The sequence below is a fragment of the Urocitellus parryii genome, chromosome 4 (assembly GCF_045843805.1).
Source record: "Urocitellus parryii isolate mUroPar1 chromosome 4, mUroPar1.hap1, whole genome shotgun sequence".
In the NCBI taxonomy this organism is placed as follows: Eukaryota; Metazoa; Chordata; class Mammalia; order Rodentia; family Sciuridae; genus Urocitellus; species Urocitellus parryii.
In genome coordinates this window covers 202827368-202853601 of record NC_135534.1, presented here as the reverse complement: position 1 = coordinate 202853601, position 26234 = coordinate 202827368, and the positions used below count along the sequence as shown (strand labels likewise).

Genomic DNA, 26234 nt, shown 5'->3' with positions numbered 1-26234 from the left:
CTGGTCATTGAAAGGCGACTCCTCCTTTAGCGTGTAAAATTGGTAGTGACAAGCCCATTTCTATTTGCTCTTTCTAGATATTCTCTCCCCAAAAGGAACTACTTCATGATACAATTTTGCATTTTTAACTGTACGAATTAGGCATTCTTTATAAATAACAGCCTATGTGCTATACACAGGAGCTCCTTTTTATTAGGGACATAGTAATGAACAATGAGCAATGTGTTCTATTATTCTTTGTCAAATCACAAAATGCTACATTAGAATAACTGTGCTGGTCAATGTAATATAGTAGATTAAATTCAACTTCTGTAGAAAAACCACTGTAAAACAGCATGATAAGAAGGCTATAAAAAATTTAATTTTACTCCAAACTCCATCACAAAAAAAATGGTGTGAAAAGTAATTTTGCATAATCAGTACACGCCATCTGGAACAATTAACCGATTTCTATAGAACTAGGAGGATCAGTCATATCTGCTTATTAAAGATCAGAAATTATACAAGTAATAAATCCTTGAAAAAACTACGCGCACTCCCGCCTGTCAACGCTATTTTAACTTCAAATACTGAAGAACGCCTGATAAGGCTGAAAAGAAGAGATTAATATATGCAAATTACATCCAGCATTTAAAATCCCCACAACTGTCTCCGGTTTTCTGTCCCTTATTGCTGCCTTTATGTTTTATTCATACACCAACTCACCTGTCACTTCATAAGCTATAATATTATGGGGGTATTATTAAACAGCATAAAGCCGTGCTTTAATTGGAAAGCTTCATTGCATTTTCCAATTATTTGGAGTAAATTAAAAGCAGATGCACATAGTTTAATAAGGAGTCTAATATCAGTTCCGGGAAATCAAAATTCATTGTCATTACTATGCCGCGATAGTTTTGCAAACTGTACTCAATTTCAGAGGTTTTCAAAAGAAAATCTGTCTATGCAATCTGTTAATTGTCATTCGGTTAATAACTGTTTAAATATCCAAACTACACAGCAGCTTCCTATTAAAAAAAATTAAACTACAGGGTTTCTGCAAGCAAACAAATAACAGTGCGAGGCTCCTGGGCTGGGCTGGCTGGACTTGCCAGACCTGCAGGTTCACCTCCCAGCAACGGGAAGGCTCCAGCGCCCAGTCCCACCGCCGCTCAGCCCCGGAGGACAAAGAACGGCAATTTCTGTACTCCTCCGAGCACCGAGGTTACAGAGCTCCAAGACAGTGCTCCGCAGAAAAGGGCAGAAGCCAGGTTATAAATTGTGCTTTCAGAGATCTGCACTGCTCAGCAAAATATTAGCGTCCAAAGTTTTAATTGGTCCATCTAAAATAAATCCTTTTAATGAGTGGATTAACGGATTCAGGACACAAACATGGAAAAATCAAAGAAAGCAAATGTCGTGAGCAATTTGTTTTTCAAAAAATTGACCCCTGAAGGGCCATTCCATTCCTGGCTCATGACCCCCTAAGTGGGGCGTTCCTTGGGCTCTGCAGGCACCCAAGTGGGCCAGGCTGCCAGACAAAGGGCTGTACTTTAAGCCATCATGGACCTGAAGGACCACATCTCAAAGGTCATTCTTCCCAGGACTCTTGCTGGCAGCTGTAGCTCCCCACAGCTCTGCAGCTACCAGTTGCACACACACAAACACATGTAGCAGAAGCAGTTACAAATGGGAAGTCAGAGGTGGACGCCAACGGTACACGTAACCTTTTCATTTTTACACTAAGTGACAGACTTTTCCAAATCCTTGGTGTGTAAATTATAATAGGACAAGCAGTAATTGACTTCTAAACTCCTCCCACAGCGAGGGCTACAATTAATCTGTTTTTAGCAGAAGAACTGCTGCTCTGCAAAGTTCATAACTTGTAGGCTCTTTCCCCGATCCAATTAAGACCTGAGCTGGAAAGGGAACAGCGCAGAATTTGATCTGCAGCTTGCCTTTCAAAGGGCGGAGCAGCCAAGGTCCCAATCAGGGATGGGCAAGCCCCTCCAGGCCAGACCAGACACCAAGGGCCCATGGGGGAGCTTTCTGCAAAACAACTGGAAACTATGCTCAAAGATGAAGATAAAAGCAATTCTTGTGCAGTGATCCAAAAAATAGCATCTCTTTTCCCCCCCAAAATTACCTGTTTTAATAAAGTAGACACACTGTGCCAACTGAACCATTTAATTATCTGCAAAAATGATGAATCAAAACAATCGTTTGCAAAAATAAATGACTAACCTCTGATTAAAATGTCTGTCCTCATTAAGTCCAAATAAAAGGTACAATATCTTTTTGAAAAAATGGAGCCTGAAGAAATGAGCAATCCTTCAGCATCGGTAGCCTCTCGCTGAACAGTGGTGGTGGCTCTCACCAGACAGGACATCTGAGGAAGATGCTCAGTCTACTCCCGATCCTGAGCACAGACACTTGGGAAGGACCCGCAGTGTGCGTGCCCTGTGTTCTTGAGCCTGGAGGGCTGCTGGCCTGGCAGTGCGCTCCAGCTCAGGGAGAGGGGCTGTGGCAGGACACGCTCACCTGGTGTGCACGGTTCTGCAGCAAGGAAACGGACCTTTTTTTGTTGTTATGATTTTTCTTCTGTCAGAGGGTCTGGGGAGGGGAGAGATTGGGAAGGCAACAACTGTAAACCCAAGAGAACAGGACAAGAGGCAGAGGAGAGAGAAAAGTCACAGAGAGGGCTGAGCAGCACCAGGACCAGCAGCCTCAGACCAGAGCTAATTTGGTGAAAACGGAAAGAGAAAATTGAGGCAGGCTTAAACCTGAGGCGGTTTTTGCTGCTGCAGACCAACACCTCAAGCAGTTCCTGAGTTCTGATTAGCAGGGAGGGCTGGCCTTGCTTCACGTGGCAGAAGGTCCCCTCCAGGGAGCTCCCAGTGGCAGCTGCTGGAGCGAGGGCTGCCCTGGCTGACCGTGTTCTTAGGTGTGCTTGTGGGAGATGACGTCAGTGCTTCCTGGGAGCATGAGAAGTGTCCCTGCAGTGCTGGCAACTCATGCACATATCTCTCACCCTCAAAAGTCAGAAGAGAAAAATGTGACTCAAAATTACACGAGGAAGTGCAGTGACTCTTCCGGAAGCCGTCTGCAGCAGGGGCGGCACACACGAGAGGGCTGGGCCGGGGCCAAGACCAGCTCCTCCCCAGAACCCATCCAACACCAGTACTGAGCACCTGCTGTATGCCAGGCCCTGGGCTGGGCACCAGGCACGTGCCAGTGAATGAGCATCCTCATCGACATTCCCTCATCGAACCCCGAACTCTGACCAAGATGGGGCTTCTTTCGCCAGGGCGCCTTCTCACAGGGGCGAAGGGGCATTTTGCAAGCAAAGGGCATATTTTAGGTAGATGCAAGGCAAAGGACAGAAAGACAGGTGCATTTATTGCCTCTGGGTAACAAGCAATTAAAGACACCTCTGAGTGTCACCAGGAGCAGTGCTGAGGTCCAACCAGGCAAGCTGTACCCTCTCATTCAAAGTTATGGGTGCTGCCTTGCGGGGGATCATGAGACCACTCAAGCCATAAAGCAACTCAGGTGTGAGAAAGCGCTCTACGGCAGGGTCTCACCTTGAGGGGCTTCCGCATCACTCATCTCTCAGACAACCGTGAGACAAATCTGAGCCCAAGGAGCGTGCTCTCCGGACTCGGCATAAGTTATTCCATTTGAACTACAGGCTGGAAAACTGAAGTTTCTCTTTAAAATAAAACATAAATAGATTTAGGATTGCCATTGACCATTACTGAAGAGAGGGAAGAAAGCATTTGGTGTTCAAGACACCAAGACCAATGAGGGTCAGGGGATGGACTCAGGGACTCTGTCCATGCAGGAGAGGTGGCTTCTCTGTTCTAAGTGGATCCCAACCTCCTTTGTCCTGCCAGATGTTAAACGCACTTATTATGACATGGAAGGGAGGTGCTCATGTTGAGTGACAGTGAAGGGTGACTCTGGATCTCATCTCCACCCCTGGCAGCCACCAGGCTCCTCCCCAGGTCCTGCCAATGCCCACATCCCCACACCGCAGAGCCCTCAGGGACTAAGTGCTAACTGGGGTCTCAGGACCTGCTTCCACTCGCGAGGCTGAAGCAGGGCGTCATGGGCTGGGCCGTTCCTGAGAGCTGGCTGGCGTGCACAGGCCGGGGAGGCTCCAGCATTCCTGGGCTTGGTGTCAGCAGAGGCTGGCTCTTTGGAGACCCAACCTGGAGGCTGAAGCTTCAAAGCAGGGAGGCAGGTGGCACTGGGATGGCTATCGCTTCAAATGGGAGCCCTGCTCAAGGGAATGTGGCACAGGAGAGCTGGAGTGGGGGAGAGGAACACTAGTGGTTCAGTCTCCGAAAGTGACATGGTGGCCTTGGGCTACTCATCACCACTAGAGGGCCTGGAGAAGACCTCGGAAAGGGGGCCATCTGGTGTCCAGATCCCCAGTGGTCTGCAACAGGAGGACTGGCCTACCCCTGAGGACTGGTGGGGGCCAGCAGAACCCCTTTCCTGGTGAGAAAGTCTCCGAGAAGGCTTGGGGAGGGGCTGCAGACAGTGACCAACATGGGGACATGCCCCTAGCACGTAGTGTGGCACCTGGAACAGCTGTAATCCACCATGTGTCACTTCACGGACGGGAAGCCCAAGGCATGGAAAGGCTCCTGCCTGCCTGAGGTCACCGAGGCCAGAGGCCCGCGCGCCCTGCCTGCCCTCCGTGATGACTCCACGCCTGGGGTCCTACTCAGCCCAGCGCCCTGGCCTCACTCCAAGGAGATCCCAGAGACGACGGTCCTGGGCCACCTGAGACTTCAAATAACCTTGAGACCCAACATGGCCAGTAGGCCTGTGTCCTTCCCCATTTTCGGCATGGCGGGGGCTGGGTGGTCTGGAGTTAGGGTCTGGGGTCCAAGACGGTGCGTGGCTCCACCCTGCGCTGCAACATGGGCGTCTGCAGCCTCTCAGGACCTTCCTCCCACCTGCAAAGGGTCTTCTCACCCTCGACACGTTGGGACTAATGACAAGACGCGTGGACGTGTGTATCCAGCACATACACGGCAGGGGTGGGGGGCAGCCAGGCATTAGTAAATAAATCAATCCAATTAACGTGATCCATTTTAATAAAGCAAAACCAACTTCAGCTCCCTCCATGTGCTCAAATGAAAGAAGTTGCCTTAATTGTACCATTTCCCCCCGTGCAGCCCCTAGTTTATTATTGTGAGAAAGAGACAAAGAAACGGGCTGAGTGGACACAAGCTGCCCCGGGCAGGGGTGTCTGGTAAACCCACCACCTCCTCCCTCCACAGCAGACCTCTGAAGAAGTGCGGAGGCAAATGAAGAGCAGGACCAAGCGTTCTCCTGTGTCCTCAGCGCTTTCCCCAGGTCTGATGGTGCCACCTACGCGGAAGGGAACCATGAGGGGGAACGGGGCATGTTCCTGCTGAGAACCAGACAGGGAAGATGAACACCCAGGGGGAAGGTGTCCGAGAGCGCTTCCTTCCCCGGCAGCTCGAGGTTTAGGGCCACGTCTAGCCACCTTCAGCTGCGAGGCCTGCAGCCTGGAGCCCGGACAAGGCAGACCCACACAGGGTGTCCTCAGTCAGTGCTAGCTGGACTGCTGTGGCTATGACAGCTAGTGTTGTCACTGCAGTGTGACTGAGGGGACGTGAGAGTGGAGACCCCGACAGGCAGGGCCCTGAGCCTGACTTCACTCACTTCTCCCGACCAGCTAACCTGGCTCCTGCCGCGCACCCAGGCCCTGGCACCGGCCCAGGCTGAAGCAGGGCTGAGGCCCATGAACCCGGGCTGCCTGCGCCGCGCCACACTCAGGAGCCAAACAGAGGAGGAGGCACAGGGCACTGAAGTATCTGCCACCTAATAACATTTTTTCACGATGACGAAACTGGAAAGTCTTGCTCTCCCCTCTGTGCACAGGGGCAGCAGACAGGAAACCTGCAGCAGCCCCGGCCCCGCAGAGTGGACGCGGCTACCGAGGCTGGCCTCTCCCTCCTGAGTGGCCGTGCCGTCACCTCCCCGAGAAAGGGCTCGTGGGCTGCTTGCCACTGAAAATAGCCCACTCCTAAGTGATGACGCGTGACAGGCGGTCTCGGCTGCCAGGGGTGCGCGCCGAACCACGCCAGAGAGCCTTTTATTGCAAGTTTCTCTGGACTGAGGAAGAAATTTTCCCCGAGTGCTCGGGGAAGGCATCTTATATATCAAAGTTATATAAGGAAGCACGAGGCTAAGAAGGCGACCTTGCTGGGCGCGAGCCAGGGAGCCCGAGTGATCATTCTCGACCAATCTTTGGGTCGCTCTACGGACTGCACCCCTGCAGGGGAGGTGAATGCGGAGGGAAGTGACACTACTGCAGCCCCCTGGCTCACAGAACGTCCTCACACACCCCGGTCCTCGCAACAATGCAGGGGAGCAGCAGGCAGTTACTGCGTTCTGTTACAGGTATAAAGAAGAATATGAGCTGGCCCAAAACAGGGCTTGTCCAAGGTAGCAAATACATGGCTCCAGGGGCTGCCATTCACATGTGTTGTGCAGTGCACAATCCGGGCAGCTACTCGCAGCAGCTCTGGATGATGATCAGTATGTGTCAGGGCCAAGACTGGAATCTGTGCTTCTGACCCCCGTATCCCACCAGTCACATGATAGCCCTTTCAACAGGCTTCTGTTTAGCTCAGAGGCACGGAGCCTGGCACACAGCCGCTCTCAGGGTCTGAGGAATGGGTGGAGAATGAAGAGCCTTGCTTTCTTCTGGCCCTTGTTTATTTACATCCTGCTCACTTCAAAGGGACGGAAGGCTGTCTCTGTCCTCTCTCAGTGGGGTCTCGCCTGGCTCCATGTGCTCACAGGGAGGTCCCCCAGCACCAGTAGAGTGGTGGACCAGGAAGAGCAGCGGCCCCAGGGGAACAGAGGGCCTGTGGAGGGCAGTCCGAGTTCTGGCCTTCACAGATGGGGACAGAGGCCTTGGGGGGACCACTGCAGTGCCTGGCACAGATGTGCAGACACAAAGGTGAGATGGCTCCGTGGGACGCAGGGGAAGGGTCACAGGTCACAGACATCGCCAGGCAGGTCATGGGCCGGGGCGTGGGGTCATGAAGCTTTGATCTGAAGAGCAAAAGCCAAGCTGAGCTTTGAGAGGCAGCTCTGTCCCCTGGTGCCTGGACGTAGGCTGGGGAAACCTGGTGAAGGAGGAGAGCCAGGGAGGCACGTGGTCTGGCCTGAGCAGAAACACCACCGGAGGGCGGAGAGGGGGACACGGGTGGCTCCACAGGACTTGCTGTGGGGACGGCCAGAGCTCTGTGCAGGGCCTTTGGGCCTTTCCCTGTGACATCCGGCAGAGGCACTGGAAGCAGAAACCCTCCGAGGCGAGGGCTCCCGAGTGCCCCGTGCGTCTGCCCGCACGCGCCGTTCATTAACTCCGGTGACACCGCCACCGCGGAGGATGTATAAAAGCACATCCAATTAGCCGGGCCTACATGAATATTTGCACTCTTAAATCTTTTGCATTTCGAAAGGGTTAAAGCTTATTATTAGCATATAATTTACAGTCCTTTCTCCCAGGAAAGGAATAATGCACAGTAAATGCCACATTCATTTTAATAATACATGTTACAGTCTGTGCCCAACATCTGCACAAAGGTAAAGGAGACAGATTTTTTTGACATGTCCCACTCTGCCATCTAAACACAGGCTTTTTGTTTCTTAAGTGACGGAAGGTTTAATCAAGAAAGCAGGCAATTCATCAATCGAAACAAGGCAGCGTGCGTGCGCCTGACAGCGCACACATGGCTGTGTGCAGAGCAAACCTGGCCACCTGTCAGCCGCACCTCTACATCAGGACGCACAGGCGTGCCTGCGACGGAGCCCCCCCACTCCCACGCGTTTCTTCTGTCCTCACTGTATTTCCCTTTATACGCGGTCTCGTTGTCAGTCAGGGCCGGGGCAGATGGATGGACAGGGAAGCAGCGGCTGTTACAGGTGATGATAGAGATTTATCAGCCTCTGCGGTGACTTGGCTCCCTTGATGTGAGCACCACGATCAGGAGTATTTTTCACTCGTTCAGGAATTTCCCCATATGTGACTATCTGTGGCTCTGCCAAGCTGATGTCCCTTGCTGGGACCTTCGTCACCCTCTGGAGCATCCCCCTGCCCACAACCTACCCCAGGCAGCTCTGAGAAATCCCAGTGAAGGAAGAAAAGGGAAGCAGAGGCCTGGAATCCAAAGCCACAGCAGGCCACGAGAACACGTCACCAAAGACAAAGGCCACGGAGACCCGCGAATGCAGAGGCAGCCGTCACTCAGGCGTTGTCACTCAGGCGCCACCACAGGACGCAGCGGCTCTTTTCCTTGCTCGAGCTGACGCCCACCCCACGGGAAGAGGAGGCCTGCAGCGGGCATGCTCGGAACCCGGTGCGAATCTTGCAGCACGAGATGGTGAACATCCAGGGCTGTGGCTGTGCCCCTCACAGGTGGGGGCATCTTCTAGCCCCCACTCCCCACCCCACAGGGCTCCTCAGTCATGAAGGGTTGATGTTTATTTTAGATTGTCCCCTCATCTAGAGACAGGTCTCAAGTAACCACATGTGAAAGGAATCGTGTCTGCACCGTGGGGTCTGCAGCAGGTGGGTTTTCAGACCCCACCGTAAGGAGCTCAGATCTGCTGCATCGGGAGATGAAGAGCTAGGGACAGGAGTTTTATCCAATGGGATGAAATATATAAATCACGAATTTCACAATGCTGATAATTAAATGTCCATCTTCCAATTTAAATGAGGACTAGATTAAAACTGCATGCAGGAGGCTGATTCTCAGAAATCATTAATTATTTTTAATTGCCTCGTGCCCTCCTGTCCGACGTCAGAGCTGCACATCTTGTCCACGGCTCTGCAGATCAAATCCCCCTCGGCCCCGACGAGAGGGATGCTGGCCGCCGGCTGACCACACTCAACCTTCCTGGTGTCAAAGGTCTTGAAAGGGGGCTGGATTTTAAGGGGAACGGCTGTGGGGTGATAAGGGGCTTCTCTAGCAAAGAGAAAAAGACTAGCGCCGCGGGTCCTAGCCCACTGGCCGCGAGCGCCTGGACACTCGACTGGGCGTTCCATTCACGTTCTCAAGTGGCACGCCGGTGGCACGCGAGGAGCCCCACAGCCTCCCAACTGCTCAGAGAAGCGCCCTGGCCCGTCCAGCACCGCCGGGCCTTGGCAGTCTGCACCGCACTGTGTCCTGGGTGCAGGGGGTCTGGGAGCCTCGGTCTTACTGCACGCCGGTTTTAGTGGCATCTGCTCGATTTTCCTGTCTTACACCACCATGCCACTTTTTTTTTTTTTTAAAGGGAGAAATGTAAGTTTTTTGTGGTTAGGAAAACCTCCATTCTTGGAGAGAAACCGGTGGTCTACAACAGCGGCAACGATGGAGGGCAGCGCATGTGGCTTCCCGGCCTCTGGTGTCTCACACCTGAGCAAAGGCTGCCAGGGACCGAGGGGAGGGAGGCATGCCTGGGTTGGGAGGGGCATGCGGAGCCTCCTCTCCTGCCCAGCCTCAGGAAGTGGCCAGATGCTTGGCAGGTGTGGGTGCAACGCCCGTCCCTCCCGCATCCCGAGGCCTCTGGTCCCCTTACAGCCCTTTACTCAACTTTCGGACACCCTAGGGTCACTTAGGGTCACTTCAACCTGAGTGCCCCCCGAGACACAGTCTGTCTTTGCCAAACTCAGGGTCACTGCCACTGGGCCGTGTTGGAATTCTGCCATGGCTCTTGACAGGACCCTCCCCACAGACAGCGCCAGGCGGTGCGGGGACTGGGTTAAGACGCATCTACAGGGTCACCGCTCACGGGGAGTGTGGTGCAGCAAGGGCGGAGCTGAGGAGGGTCTGTCTGAAAATAACAGACACAGCTGGCGGCAGAGGCCTTGCCCGGGCTCCGTGTGGTCTTCGGCACTGAGCCTGGGACCACTCGGAAGGGACACGGCTTCCGGCTCAGGACCAAATCCTGAGCCCTGGCACAGCTGCGTCTGCTTCTGTCCCGCTGCCAGTGACTCTCGCGTCTGGCGTCCCTTCCCGCTCTGCTCTGTGTCTGAGGGGCTGCTGCAGATCCTTCAGGACCAGGTGAAACAGACACGAGTGAAGGTGCACTGTCCGGGGAGCAAGGGAGGCTGGGCATGGGGACTAAGACGGAAGGCTTCAGGAAGGGGAGACGCTCTTAGAGGACAGCGGCAGGCGGGAAGAGACTGAGGAGGACGTCTGTGGGCAGGCTGGACAGGAGCGCTGTGGAGGGCCCCCAGAGGCAGACCTCAGGCACGTCTGAACCCCCAGGACCACAGGGCCACTGGAGAGGGACAGCACAGGAGCCTGGGAAGCACAAGCCACCACTCACCAAAAGGGAGAACAGGGAACACGGGTGCTTTCCCAGAGGAGTTCAGATAGGAAAAAAGACAAGGAGCAGCGCGCCCCCGGGACCCCCGTCAGGCAGGTGCTGCAGACGGGGCCTGAGTTTGGGGGCCATGTGGGAGCACCAGAGACAACCAGGTACGGCTGGGCGCCAAAAGAACTTGATCTGGATTTTGTGTCATTTTCACACTCCACTAAACATGATTCCCCTTTTCTGGACTATTTACAAAGTGCAGATCCCAGGGAAGGCTATGAGAGGGAGGTGGCCCCAGGCTGAGGCTGGCTGCCACTGAACACAAAGGGACGGCCTGAATCAAGCCTGGAGCTGCCACTTCCCTCCCAGCTCCTTCTCTATGAAGGCCACCTCCAAACCAACGAGCGGTGACGTGGGAACTGACCTGGACTCAAGAACAGAGTTGGGGTGACGGCTCCACCAGCTGCTGGCCAGTGGGACGTGAGGGTGAAAGTAGGAGCCAGGGAGCGTGGAAGAGGCTCGCTGAGCAGGGCTCAGGGGACAGGACGACAAGCGCAATTATATTCTCAAGGCAGGACAAGAAAGTTATTGATCTGTGGTCTGGAAGCGATTTCCAGTAAGCCCTGAAAGCACAGTGCAAGCCAGGCAGCTTGTGAGCACTCGGAAAAACCTGGGTGATCTGTAGGGGCCCCTGGGGTTTACCGAGAAGACGCCACATTAACGCCAGGTCTGTGTCTTATTACAACAGTGACAAACGCTATTACAGGAAAATGGGAAATGGCCAGAAAGCTGGGGAAGAAGACAGGACTGGAGAGTCGGGCAGACCCCACCTCCCTGGGCGTGGGCCTCTAAGACCTTCAGACGTGCACATTTCACACGAAATCACCTGAACACGCTGGCTAGTCGCTGCCGTTCCCCCTCACCTTCCCAACTAAGCCGTCCCCCTCTGGACAGCGGGGAAGTGAAGGCCACTGGCTGGCACTTACGCTTCAGCACCTGCCTCCATCCCTCTTTTGGAGCTGTGGTTTTCAAAGGCAGTCGTGCTTACCCTCTGGATAAGTCTGTCTGCACATCTGTAAGCATTTTCTAGAAGAGACTCCTAGAAGAGGAAGCGTGAGGACCAAAGGTCTCCTCCGTGGCCATTCTGACTGGGGAACGAATTGGCAGGGCGAGGGACATGGGCGTCTCAGGATTCCAGCACTGGGCCCATGCAAGTCCCTCCCCTCTTCTGTGGACAAGAGAAACATCTGCTCCACTGTGGAGACCAGCTGACAAACTTGGCCGATGGAACGCAGAGTGCCCCAAGCTGCTGAGTGGCTGTGAGAGCAGGAGACAGAGGAGCTTGAGGAGCAAGGGTCTCGGAGACAGAAGGGGCTGCTTCCGGAAGGAAGGGTGTGGCCCCAGGCTCTGGGGATTGAGGAGGCCAATCAGGGTGATCACCTGCCCCAGGGTCCTGGAGGGTGTTCCTGGCAAGGCAGATGCTAGGTTAACTCCTTTCTTCCACACACATTTCACGGGCGCCTCGTGTGCCGGGGACAGAGCTGCGTGTCAGGTCTGCCGGTGCCTCCAGCAGCCCAGAGCAGTGGCTCTGCCTCGCAGGTATAGCGCAGGAGGCCTGTCTCAGCACAAGGTCCAGGAAAATGAGTTCATTAACAGGCACGCCATTGAGACAATAACTAAAAGTAAAAGCCCATCCCTATGCGTTAAATATGGACTGCTCTTCAAATTTCTAATTCCATTGTTTTGAGATCTACTTTCCCTAGGAAGGGACCACAAACTAGGGAGCACTAACCAGAGGTCCTCAGGAGGAACACGGTGTCCCAGAGGTTGCAGCAAGGGCTTGGGGCCAGGAGTGTGCAGTGAACATGTGCCAGGGTCGCTCTGGAAGAAGCGCTTGATGATTCACTTCATCAGCAGCGAGACTCCAGCCATGAAGGCGCCAGCGCCGGGCAGGGGCTAGGACCTGGGGCACACTCTGCCGGAACTGTTTTGGAATAAACTGTTGCAAACCTCAACTTTGTAATACCAAATGGAGATGTGCCACTTGGCACCAGACCCTCTTTGAGGTGGGGAGAGGGGGTGGTCTCTGCTCCCTTCTAGCCAGAACCATGCACAGGCCGGCTGCCAGGGGCTGGGTGGGCAGGCTTCCCAGTCGCGCCCTGGTTGTCCAGTGCTGAGCTTGCAGGCCGTGTGGAGCCGGTGGGTCCTGCGGGGTATTTCTGGCAGCATCACTACAAAGCAGCCCTGGGCCCTGGCAGAGCCTCGGAGGCAGTCTGAGCTGCCCCTGACGTGGGCTGGGACCCTAACTGCCTCTGGAAGATAAAATCCCATTGACTGCCACTCACATAAATAGAACAGGAAGTTTCTGAATGGCTTCCCCTGTGTCTTGAGGCAGTTACCTTGGTATTGCTACACTAACAGCTGAAACGCACCTGGACAACACCTCATCAACCGCAAGGCGAGGAAGCAGCGGTCCAGAGGCAGGCAGCAAGAGTCCTGCCAAACCAGAGATTTCACTCCCGGCTCTTTGCCGCAGAAACCCCAATAGCTGGGAAAGCCGTCGGAGGATGCGGGGAAGGTGGGTGCAGCCCAACACTGCACTGGAAAGAGAGCAGAGGCTGCAGGCGAAAAGTCATCTGTTTGATGGCTGTCCTTGCCTGCACTGCAACCAGCCCTGCCTGCTGGATTTCCTGGGCCTGTTACATGCCACTCTGCCACTAAACATCTGGGGACATATTCAGCTTTTCTACAAAATAGGTTATCTTTCCACACTTGTTCTGCTCCCTGTCGACTCTGGCGAAATAGCCACTGCATAAAAGAACTCCCTGGAGAAGCTGCACTTAGACAAACACGCGCCTTTTCCCCGGGAGAGCCTGGCTCCTGGCGTGGAGCCAGGGCGGGGGCTGAGAACACCCCTGTCCTCCCCTTCCCAGCAGGAGAGCAGCCCGGAAATGGAACAACTGGCTTTTGCTTATACTTCCAAACCTATTAGGGAGTGATCATAACGAGAGAAACTAATACTGACAAGAATTATGCCATTGTTCTATTTCATCTGTTTAGTAACCTGAAGTTGCAATTTTTAGAAAAAAGATTACCTTTTAAATAACCGATTCATTATGGTACATGAATGAATGCCATGTTCCCGCGTTCAAAACGTCACTCACCATTAAGGGCGTGCGCGGGTAAGTGGCACCGATTTACCACTTCCCCCTTATACACAAACACCGACTGGCGGCCCCGGACAATCAGAGACAAGTGTGGTTTCCTGGGCTCTTGGCAAGTGGCCTACACTGCCCAGGGACAAGGACGCCCACACCTGAAACAAGCCTGGTAAACTGTCCCTCCGGGTGGAGGCGAGGAGGGGGACCAGGAATGATGAGGCTCCTGCCAAGGTGACACTGTCAGTTTCAAGGCTGGGTTGAGAAATCATGGACTCACACTCTGGGCGCGTAGGGGAGACGGCCGGTGCCGCCTTGGGACACAGTCTGGCTGTGAGACACGAGCGGAGGGTGCTGGCCCCACTACTCAGCTTGGCACTGCTCCCCATCCGGTGGGAGACGGGGCCCAGCAGGGGAGGGTGTTCTCTGACCCTCCCTTCCAGCCTGCGAACCCCACACGCTGTTTTCCATCATTAGTTTCAAAGCCTGCTGAGCACTTGGCCTCTCCATCTCTGTAAGTGCCGCAGTAACACAAAGGCAAGGGGAGGCGGGGTCCCCGCAGGGCAGATGCCACCGGACACAGACCCCACGTACCTGATATGGCATACAAGTTGGAGTGCTGGTACTCATAGTCCGTCCGGCTGCTGTTCCTGCCTCGGAAGGTGGCGGGGAGCGTTAGAGAGATGTGCCTGGAAAGAGGCAGAGGGGAGAGAGGCGGTTACTGGAGCCTGGAACGTCCCCAAGGCTCCCACTCACCCCCAGAGCTGTCGCCAGGGTCCTGCACACCCGCAGGGGAGCGTGCGTGGGCCAGCCTCTTCCTCCTCCACTTCCCCACCAGCCTCCAGGCCTCCCCCCAAGGATCCAGAGGCTTCCAGACACCAACAGCCTCCTTCCCCGCACTGCACAGGGCACCCAAGGGAGGGAACGACTCCCAGGCGTGTCCCAGGCACTCTGTGGAGGCGGCAGTCTGACCCGGGCCTCTGCGTGCTGGGCAAATGCAACAGTGGCACCAAGACACCAGCTCTGGACACGAGCCCGGCCTGCTCAGTGTCCACCCTGTGGCTTCCACATTTGCCTCGAGGTGGGGAGGGCCATGGCACGTGAAGAAGCACTCGGAGGTGAAGGTGCCAGGTGTTATTCCCAGGTGAGCTCAGGGACCAGGGACCTCTGCCATCAGGAAAGCACTCTGCTCTGGTCAGCTGGGTCTGGGGCCCCTGCAGGTGAAGCACACAGTAGGTGCTCAGGAAAGCACCTCTGCCTGGGCCACTGCTGTCTTGCGTGGTTCAGGTGTTGTCCGTGGAAGCACCTGATGAGCACTAAGCTGAGCACTCAGACCACAGGAAGTGCTCCCGAGGTGGGGCCGCGAGCCACCTCAGGGCTGGAAGGCCACGTGTGGCAGTGGAGCAAGCTCAAAACCCTGCAGGTCAGGGAGACGCATCCACCCAGACCTCGGGAGGAATGGCTGTGGGGGCATGCAGGGCTCAGCAGTCCCCGGAGCATGGCATAGAAAGTGGGGTGGGGGTGGCCTGGAATGGACGCCAAGTGCCACATAAGGGGTCTAGGTTTTATCCCTGGGATAGAGGTTCCCAACCTCTGCCACTCATCAGAGTGGCACACAGATGAAGGTGTCAGGTCTCTGGGGACGAGCTAACAAGAGAGATGCACAGGCCTGGCCCTAAGGTGCCTGGTTCAGTGGCCTGTTGGGCTACAGAGCAGGAACCCATTTCTAACAGGCCCTGGCCCAGACTTCAAAGTGTGTCAGGGCTGGGAACCTGGAGGGTCAGAAGTGCGGCAGAAGGTGGTGAGTAGTCTGTTGGAGCTTCACGGGGGAATGAAGCGCTGCCTGCGGCCATGGCTGAGGGAATGGCAAAGGTGGCGCTGCAGGGTGTCGCCAGGTGCTGGCTGGCAGGGACGTGGACATCATATGTTCTCCATGGTGCCTCACAAGGCCCTGGTGGGCAGTTATGGGGCACTAGCCGAGGAGCAGGCACAGTACAAAATGGAACCATGGGCGACTCAGTGGCTCCCCAGGTGGCCACAGAAGAGAAGCCAGCGTGGGCCCTTCATGACAACAGATGTCATGCCCGAGACACGGGCCCAGGGTGCACACTGCTACTGCATCCCCTGGACCAATGCGGGAATGGGCAGGAGCTGGGGAGAACTGGGCTGCCAGATGCTCTGATTTCTAAGCTTTATAGTCCTAAAAAGGTGCACCTGGCCTCCGAGGGCCACAGCCCGGGGGTGCAGCGACGCTCCAGGGCGAGAGGGAGGCCCAGGAGCAGGCAGTCCCCGTAGAACTTGGGAAGACGTGTGAACCCGGATGGTGGCAAGGAGGCCAGAAAGGGCCAGCCTGACCACCAGGGTCAGATGCATGGACACAGAAGTGTGGGGACTTAGCAGAGCCAGAAGAAGGGGGGCCCAGAGTTGTTCATAAAGTGATGTGAACGCCTGCTTCCAAGCGTGAGCTTGTGTGGAAGCAGGAAGATGGTGGGGCTGGGGAGGCAGGCGGTGGTTCGGGAAGGCTTCTGCCAGGACTTGGGCTGAAGTGGGGACCTGAAGAGTCTGGGGCAACGTGGAGGAGGCCGTGCACCCCAGGCTCTGCAGGTATCTGGGAGGATGAGGACATTGGCCAGTGGGAAGAGCTGGAGGGACCAAGCTGGCCAGGGTGGAGCACGGGGCCCCACAGCCTGGACTTTATCCTGAAGCATTTTTAAGCAGAGCTGTGACAAGGGCCAAATGACAGCTGTAAAGTTCACCTCTAGTGGAACCATGAAGAACTAGACCGAGACTCCAGGTGGACGGGGACAGGAACAAGCTGAAGCTGACTGTCGGGGAACTTGTGCAGAGCCTGAATCACTGTCAAAATGACCTGCCACAGACCCCTAAGGGGATAGTTTTGTGGCAATTCTGTGACAAACTGGACTTAAAAAGAGGTGCATTCTAGAGAATCATGGAGCCTGGCTCTTTGGCTGCCCATCCAAAGAGGAGCTTGGCATCTGAACCTCCTGGCCTCTGGGGCGTGGGAACAGCTTGGCTGCCCACCCTGCACGCTCCTGACTGGGCCCGTTCCCCTTGCACTTGAAGACAAGTCCGCTGGGCCCTCCCTCCTCCTCCTGCCTTCCAAAGGCTGCCGTCTGCAAGGGTCCTGGTGCGCTCACAGCCCACGTCCACAGGTCCAACGCACAGCCGTCCCACCACAGCCACCTCCGCCAGCAGCTGGGGAGTCCTGGAGGCCTCTGAAGGCCCTGGCTCCTCAAGCCTGGGCCTGACTCCGTGCCCATGCTGGTCCTTCTTCCTCCCTACTCTCCAGACCCCTTCGTCCTTCAGGACCCCCCAGCCCTCTCTCTGCTAAGAGCCTTTTCCGGGCTTGTCTCGGGCTGCACTGGTGCTGGGTGTCCTCTCTTACCACTGGATCCTCCTCAACGAGAGGGCTAGGTCTCCACTTTCTAGGACCATTCTCCACACAGGGGACGCCTATTAGACATTTGTTGACCAAATTAGGGGTGAACTCAGTCCACTGAGGCCCTGGTCCCTGTGGTGAGCTGTGTTAGCTCTGTTTGTTTTCCTCACTGGACCCGAGGGGTGTCTGCAGGGCACCCCACTCCCACCCACCTTTGCTGTGGAAACCAGGGCAGAGCAGCAGGTATTCAGGGGAGGGGCAGTTTCTGTTTATATCACAGACGATGTGCTGTTGGGAGGGGGGTGGGAAGTTAAAAGAAAATTCACGTTTCAGGCTGATCTCTGACAGGCAGCTGCTCTACCGGAATCTGCTGAGCTGAAATCAGGTTTCAAAAACTCCAGCCAGAGAGGCTGGCGAGAGCCCCGGGCTTGAGGGGCTTGAGGGGCTTGAGGGCTTGAGGGCTTGAGGCCGGGCTCCTCTTCCCTCTTCAGAGCCTTTTCCTGTGTGAGCTTTTCGCTCCCACTCTCCTGCACTGAGGAAGCAGGGACACAGGGGACACAGGGATAGGACAGAAAGGCCTATCGAGGCCTCCTGCTGCTGAGAATGAGCACTCTGGGCAGAGGGGACGGTCACCTGGGCTTGAACAGGATGAAGAAGTCCCTGCTGAGTCCCAGAGTGAACCAAGACTCCAAGTCCCCAGAGAAGCACCTGCCAGGGAGGATCTGCCCCCTCCATGCCGCACCTGGCTCACCTCTCGGCCATCTTTTAGATAGGAATAGTTATTCTCACTTAACTGAACAGGAAACTGAAATTCTCAGAGGTGAAGCCAATAGAGAAAGCCAGGGATTCGGGAAAGGCCAGCCCGTGTCCTCCGCATGCTGCTGTCTTCACGTCTCCCTGACCTATCACCTGGACCATCAGGTGTGGAGACTGAGGTCACTCAGTCAAGACCACGTGGCTGCCCTCAAGACACCTCTGAAAACCAGTGATGCCAGGACTCCGTGTCTGCCACCTGCCCGTGTGGCGGCCCTCCAGGGCCCGGCGCAGCCCACAGGCAGGTAACCACAGCATGAGGCCCAGGGAGGCAGGGAGGCTGCAGTGGTGAGTCTGCCGGACGCAGGTCCAGACCCTAGCGCCAAGGCCCGGCGGGGGCACACTCTGGGGGCGGCAGGGAGGCAGGCAGGCAGCGAGCCTGACAAGCACCGTGACCTCCAGTTCTGGTCAGCTCTTCCCATCCTGCCACCCGGCTTACGCAGGTCCTGCTCACGCGGGCCTGAGTGCAGGACCAGAACAAAAGCCCCCGCGGGCCTCCCTCTGCACCAAGAGGAAGTGGAAATGCGCCACGGTGGGAGCCTGTCTCCCTCTGGCAGCCTGTAACCTGTGCTCCTCCACACAGGTCCGCCAGCCTCACCTGCAGCTCTAGCCCCCTGCCCCCCTGGCTCCCGCTCCTGCCCCAGGGCCTCTGCACTTGGGTCCCTCTGCCCGAAACACTCTTCCTCCAGTTCCTCAGAAGCTGGCTCCTCCTCCTGGGCCAGGCCTGCCCTGACTGCCTTTTGGGGAGACACCCACCCCCAGCCACTCTCTTCCATCCCTTCCCTCTCCACGGGGAGGTCTGATTTGGTTTGGGGTCACCAGAACATAACCTCCATCACCTCCCCTCCCCATGTCCCCAGTGCTGAGGACAGTGCCCAACATGGTGGGTGCTTAGGAATGTTGAGGAAAACCCTATATGGTTACCCAACTTGTTGAATGAACAAATGCCTTTGATTCTGACTTGTAATTAGAGATGATTTGGGAGTCTTCCAGAAGCCTTCCCACTTGTCTCCTTCTCATCCCCAGGACTGGGCTGGTTAATGGTTTGGAAAATGCAACTATTTCTGATTCATGGACACTTTTACATAAACAGTAAATACATTCTTTGTGGCATTGCTTATAAAGCCCCAAACCAAAATTGAATGAAATCTCAAACAAAAGGGGACTAGTTAAGAAGATTATGGTACAACTATGCACTGAAATATTCTGCAGTCTTTTAAAATATCTTAGAAGGCAACTTCCTGGCCAGAGCCTATGCTCAGGCTCAGCATCAGTGAAGAGGAGGAGACATCCTTCCTCCTGCACCTGGACACTGACCAGTCCACCTGCACTGGCTGAATGGTGGCACGAGAGCTGCTGCACAGGCCTGTGCTGGAGGACAGACAAGGAATGGAGTTCTGCCTGGGGTGGCACATGGGTGCCCAGTGCCCCTGCAGCACCCGGAAAGAACAGGGCCCGGGCAGCTTCACACAAGGCAGAGGCAGCTGAGAACATGCTGGTACCCCAGGGACAGCAATGTCAGTGCAGTTTCGGAAGAGTCACTTCAAAGGCCCCAAAGGCAACCATTCTGCAGGCAGACCACAGGAAGACTAAGGGGAAGTCAACTCTCTCTGTCCAGGATGGCACCTGGAGGAAGACCCCTGGTACCATGCCCAGGAGGTCTTGGTGACCACCAGAGGCCAATAGTTCTGCTACCTGACCCGAGGGATAGATTATTATTCCAACATCTGTCTGACAACTAGAGAACGGAATCAGAACAGCTGTTCTATCTGAGGTGGGCTTTCCTGCCATCCTGGCCCATCCCCTGCCCTCGAAACAACCAGAGACAGGGCACCCTGCAGGGCTGCTCCTGGTGGCCACTGCCTCTCGGTGGTGTAGGGACAGGCTGTTCTGTAACAAATGGGTCAGTGATGCACACGCTGCTAGGGATGAATCCTGCTAAAGAGATGCAAGGGAAATTTCATTTTTCTCCCCAAGTCTGTCTGAGCACCTTATTCAATTAACACGGCCGTGGAGCTGGAGACAGCGCCATGTGAAGCCCTTCAGTTACAGAATACATTTTATTAGGTGACAATGTTGCCAGCACGATTTATTTCCTTTGATGGGATTCTGCTTTTTCCTTGTTAATTTAAATCTGTATTTTCTAGTGCTGATTCCAGGTCTGTGTGAATTTTTAAAATGTTACCATTAATCTTGTGGAGCCAGTGGCCACATATAATGAAGACGGCTCTGCCGGGGCACTGGAGGGGCCTGTGTCACTGGAGGGGCCTGTGTCCCCACCAGCTGTCCGAGGGCAGCAGGCAGTGGTGGTGAGGCAGGGAGAGGCTGGTCTCCTTACCTGCCGCTACACACACACACACACACACACACACACACACACACACACACACACACACGTCCCTCATGGCATGAAACCCCACTGCCATTCTACTTTCCTGGGGCAGTGCTCCAGGGGTCAAAGACTTTCAGGGGGAACACAAAGCCACAGTGATTTTCACAATACTGAGATATCGCTTCCCTTCATTTTTTTTTTTTTTTTTTTTTTTGGTCCTGGGAATTGAATCCAGGGTGCTTAACCACTGAGCCACATCCCAGCCCTTTGATTTTTTGAGACAGGTTTCACCAAGTTGCTGAGGTTGGCCTTGAACTTGTGATCCTTCTGCTGCAGCCTCCTGACCACAGAGATTACAGACATGCACCTCCACTCAGTTCTTCCCTCATTTTTAAATAGGACACTGAGAACACAAACTATATAAGAAGAATAATTCAATAAAATGAGACTTCAACATTTAAAACTCTTGTTCTTGAAAACATACTGTTACAAAAATGAAAAGGCAAGTCACAGACTGGAGAAAATATGTATAAAACACATGTCCAACTCACACTAGGACAGATACAGGACTCTGAACTGAACGGAAGGCAACCCAATTTAAAGAGGGCCAAAAAATTTAAAGCAGATACTTCATTAAAGAAAATACAATGGCAAATATGCACATGGACACACTCAGCATCGTCACTCGAGAGGGAAACACATGGTAAGTCACAGTGAGATACTACGCATGTCCTCAAGAACAGTGGAAAGTCGAGAGCTAGGCAACAGCTGGAATGTGTCATAGTGCCACCAATTCAGAAAACGGTTTCTTAGAAAGCTGAACTTACCCTGTCGTAAAACCCAGCCATCAAACCCATCAACACTCTCCAGGTTTTACCCAGGAGGTAAATGTCTATATGGAGATTTATCCACAAATGCACCTGTCAGCTTTATTTATGACAGTCAAAAACCAAAACCAAGCTGGATGTCCAGTAACAGGGCACTAGACAAATGAGCTATGTATGACATGATGGGTGTCAGTCAGCAATCGAAGAGGAACTCAGATCAACACATGCAAGATGATAAATCTCAAGACAACTACGCTGAGTAAAACAAGGCAGGCAGAAGAAGGCACAGGTGGCCTGATTCCATTTACAGAAAGTTCTATAAGTGCACACTGTTCACAAAAACAGATCCTAGTTGCCAGAGGAGGGAGGGGAGCAGAGCCAAGGAGCACAAAGGACTTCCAGGTGCAGATACATCTGTGACCTTGATGTTGGTGAGGGTTTCACAGGTGTATGCAAACGTCAAAGCCCATCACCTGCAAACTCCAGTGCATGCAGTTCACCATACACGGATTACACTTCGGTAAAGTTGGAAATATGCTCCTGATTAAAAACCACAGCAAAAAAAAAGGCCTATATATACAAGCCAGTAAGTTCACTGTACCCAGAAGAGCCAGGGAGAAGTTCCTCGGTTAAGTCCCGGCGGACACTGAGGGTGACTTCAGACTGCTCCTCTGCCCACTCAATGCCTGAGGACAGTGGGGCCATCGAGGTCTGAAGCCAAAAACACTGTGGCTCAGAAATGTCTATTCCTTCAGGTGGTCCTTGCCAGAGCAGACGCCAGCACAGCGTCATCGGCACAGGGCCACGTGCATGGCTCTCTGTGGGAGCAACACGCTCCAGCAGCTCCGAGGTGCTTGTGGATCTACAAGCGATGGAAACGCGCATGGGGATGGGGTGCTCCATGCGGAGTGCGCCCAAGGTGGGCCAGGCACAGCCCAGGGGCTCGGGGCCGGCCTCGGCAACACAGCAAGACCCAGCTCAAAAAGACAACAAAACCCTCTAGATCATTCCAACCCAGACTCAAGAGTCCAGGAGCAAACGGGACGAGGACCGGCGTTGACTCTTTCTCTTTAGAAATCTGAGGAAAGAAACTTGAAATGTGGGGAATGCCTTCTAAGGTGGAAAACATGACTCTTGAGGGTTTCGCCTTCGCACGCACCACGGGGGCCCTTGGCCTCCTCCCACGCATGATGGGAGGTCACCCACTGCAGATGTGGGCAAAAGGGGGCCCAGAGTCAGGTGGCGCAGGGCAGGGACATGCTCCTGCTATTGACAACAGAAACTGGGAAGGGGAGTGTGCAGACCCCTCACCCCATCTTTCTGTACATTTTTAAATGTTAAATTTTTCAACAAGAAATTGATTCTCTTTATTGGAAAGGTGGCAACACTAGAGGAACCCCTGTCAGAGAGGTGGGGAGTCACAGCGGGTGTGCGCAGAGGTGGCCAAAGCACTGGGGCACAGGATGTCAGGTTCTGCTGGGGCACAGACAGGGACCAGGTGCAAAGGAGCAGGGATGGGGCTGGGTGTGGCAGAGGAACATGCAGAGGCTGGGGAGGGGAGGGGATGCAGCAAATGGCCAAAGGACTCCCTCGCATCCTGCACCCCTGCTGGGAAGGCAGCGTCTGTGGCGCACAGCTTCAGGGCCAGGTGTGAGGATGTGCTTGATGAGTGCCACTTAATGGAGGAAAGGCTCCCCGGAACACCTGGCACGGCAGGGCCCGGGAGCCACGGGAGAGGACCTCTGCCGCACCTGCTGGCATTTAATAAGCACCTTCCAGAGTGCCCACCCTCTGGGGCTGGTGGACAGTGTCAAAGAGGTCCCTGGCCATCGCCCATGCTCACTGACAGCTTGGGAGCCTTATTTCTTAAGGACCATATGCTCAGGTACTGGCTGGCTCTGGGAGGTAATTAAAATGGATCATTTTCAGCTGGAAGGGCCTGACCAGTGCGCGAGTCCTCTTCAGTGACTTCACAGCCCGAGTTCCAGCTCCGGGTCCCCTGTGCTCCACGAGGAGGCCCCGAGTCTCAGGAGAGACCCGGGAAGACCCAGGTGTAAGAACACACCGTAGCTTTTCCTTGTAAATTGGCACCATTAAAACAGAGAGTTATTTTAGTGACTCTAGGCCTGAAAATATCTTAAGCTGTAGTGCTTTTCCTTTCCGTATTGATTTTGGAGCCAGCCTCAGAGAGAAGTCACCATGTCCAAAGTTTCCTGCCACTTCTCAGGGTGACGAGACACTTTTCTGTTTTGTTTTGCAGTTGACACTGGCAAAGGAAGGTGAGGTTTTTGTACAACCTAAAGAGAAGCTCATCCTCTGGAATGGGCTTCACTGTCTCGTAAACTTTCATCGTCTACACTGGAAACTGAACTCAACCAAACCCGGGGACACGACCTGACCAAGGAGAGACGGACTGCAGTGCAGCTGCCATCGGTGCGTGGTGACGGAGTCAGGCAGGTCATCGTGATTGAGCGTCTACTATAAGCTAAACACTATGCCCGACACTGAGATAGTTTCGAAAACCAAGAATCAGACTTTCCCTTTTAGGAATTCGTCTATAAGCACTTGAAACACATACACAGGTCTCCTAAATATTCTAAGACGTGCCATAAAGGACTCTAACTATGAGCTTCAACTTGAAGCAATGGCACGGACTAAGAACCAAGCAGTCAACATCCACTGAGAGTCCTGAGTCTAGTTGGTGGTCCCACCTGCAGACAGGGAAGAATGGGGGGTACAGAAAAGCCCCCACCAATGAAACAGTGATTCAGGTGTCAAGACAGTGACCCTGAAAATGTCACACAGCAAGACAGAAGTGGGACCTCAGTCTGACGCAGTAGGGAGTGGCTTTTGGCAGGAGGCAGGTGCTTTGTTCCTGCCATTTACTGAGCACTGGCACTATTCTTCATGCTTCACCTTCATCTCTAAACAATTGGGCAGGGTAAGCAGTATTGTACAGTACAGGTAGGAGAAAAGAGGCTCAGAGAAGCCAAGGAACTTGCCTAAGGTCACACAGCTAAAAAAACTGACTGCGGTACGATTCGAGTCACGCTCTTTCTCCCATGCTATGATGCCCTCTTAACACACAGCGCAGTGAGTACAAATGCAGACTGTTGGTTTCCACTCAAGCCGCCTATTTGCCAGGATCAATATAACGTCAAACCACAAACCTGAATATATAATGAGTTTCCCTCCTGGGCAACCCTCCCCCCAGCCAAATGCCAAATCACTCTGCACTGGAGAAGGGGAAAAAAGAAAGAAAGAAAGAAAGAAAGAAAAGAAAAGAAAAGAAAAGAAAAAGCTGTCATAGGAAGACTAAGGAAATCGCAATTCCAAACTCCCCAAGTTCCTGAACGCACAGCTTTGAAGTGCATGCAGCTCCACGGCATATGGCAAATCAATTACTAGTTTAAATCTTAAAACAAAAACATGGCAAGTGTGGTACAGAAATAATCAAGAACAACGGTTGGGTTTAGATTACAGCGGGCCACTAGAGTTTTGAATACAATTAATCATCATTCCAGGCAATGGGAAGCCATATTGACACTTATTCCTAATTTGAATATTTAATTAGGGTGAAGTTCTTCATCAAATTATCGCAGAACTGGGAGAGCGCCTGGAAGACTCACAGTCCCCACCTTAACCCCTTTCCTGCTGCGCCCCTGCGAGCACAGCGCCCAGCCCAGCCCTGCAGGGGGACGCAGGCCCTGGGCTGGCCGCAGCCACAGCTGTCTGTGGCAGGGAAGCCCCGGGGGGGGGGGGGGCGGCAAGAAAGATCTCGGGTGAGCTCAGACAGTCAGAATGAGCCTGGGTAAGATGAAGGCCCCGGCGCACCATCTGTGAACCTCCTGTCCCCATTTAATCCCCCCCCAGTCCTGCCCACCCTGTGGGGGCACTCCTGCAAGTCACCAGGGAGCAGGGCCCTCATCACACACGCAGCCCACTGAGAACGTGCCAGGGAGCCTGCAGGCCAGCCCAGGGCACTGGAAGCAGTGCTCAGAGGGTCCCCTGCTGAGTGGGCTGGCGGCTGGAGCACCCGGCCTCCTCAGCTGGATTCTGAAACCTGAGTCCTGGGTTCCTCGAACTGGAGTCCCATTGCTGTTGCCACCAGCTGCTCAGGAGACAGGAGGTGAGGCACAGAAGAGCTCAGGGGAATGAGACAAGGGACAGGGCGAGGCTGTCCAACCTGGGCAGGGGGCTGCGGCGTGGCACGGTGGACCTGCCCTGCACCCGGGAGGGGAGCCACAGCAGGCCGGGAAGCAGCAGCGGCGTCTTCTGTCTGAACAGCAAAGGCTCCACGAGGCATTTACAGCCACTCGCGGGTTTAGAGGTCTCATTTCCTTAGGTTCTCCTGTTTCTCTATAAGAAAAGACTTTTGCTGACATTTCACAGACACCACGTGCTTCCAGCTGCCATACGCCTAACAGTAACGCATGTCCCCCCAGGACGCCAGGGCAGGACCAAGGGTGGCCGCACCTGCACTTGGCCAAGGGAGGTCTAGAATGTTTCTCCTTCAGACTCCTCTGAGATGCTCAGAATGGGGACAACTGATATCTCAGACAAGGGACAGTCCCTTAAAAGCCCAAGATAGGTTCAATCACCCTCTGGTAGAAAGTCACAGCTACATTTGCAACAGCCACTTTTAGCAGAAAATGGACCCTGGGACGGGAGGAAACAGCCGCCTGACGCAGTGTGGCAGTGTGGCACGGCCCCTCTTGCCATGTTGCGGCCCAGTCGAGGCCCAGCCACCACAGGAGACCCTGGGTCCAGCAGCCTGCTCTGAGCCTGCCTGTGACGGGAGCAAATGGCGTCGGGAACTCTGGAACTTTCCTTTGTATGTTACATTAATCCATATAAGAAAATCTCTTTTAATGAGGAGTGATGTAGTTACAAACTCTCCAGAGCCATAATTAGAGCAAACTAATTGAAGCTGTGTTTTGACACACTTTCCAAACTCACGGGCGCCGGCGACACACTCACAACACTGCTGCAGAATCATTAGGCTAATAACACTCGCTCGCATCCCGTGAAGCTCGCCCTCCCTCAGACGCACCCGCCTGCCCTGTGGTCTCCACTGAAGATATTAACTGTGATCATGAGCACCTTTGTGGAATTCTAATGTTAAGAGCAACAAGGAGCATCAGCGTCCGCTGCTGTGTGGCACCTCTCCCTGACCCGCTGTCAGCAGGTCTGGGCCCTTTCCGTCCCCCCATCCCACAGCCAGGGTGACCCGGTGCAATCTCAGCGGTACTTTAAACAGTGCTGAGGGACCACGTCCAGTGGGACCCTCTGAAGCTGGGGTTTCTGCACTATTTGTTTCAAATGTTTGGTGAGAAAGATCTTTCTTGTTTTGTTAGGTACAA

General features: G+C 54.2%; 1 protein-coding gene across 3 annotated transcripts in view; it reads right to left on the bottom strand.

The window, feature by feature from the left end:
- Nucleotides 1–26234, bottom strand: part of Mvb12b (multivesicular body subunit 12B) — a 164512-nt gene that overhangs the window by 52745 nt on the left and 85533 nt on the right. For all 3 annotated transcript variants that reach the window (XM_026386449.2, XM_026386450.2, XM_026386451.2), the window contains exon 7: nt 14094–14188. In XM_026386449.2, coding sequence (XP_026242234.1) covers nt 14094–14188 — 95 coding nt within the window. The remainder of the gene's footprint in view (nt 1–14093; nt 14189–26234) is intronic.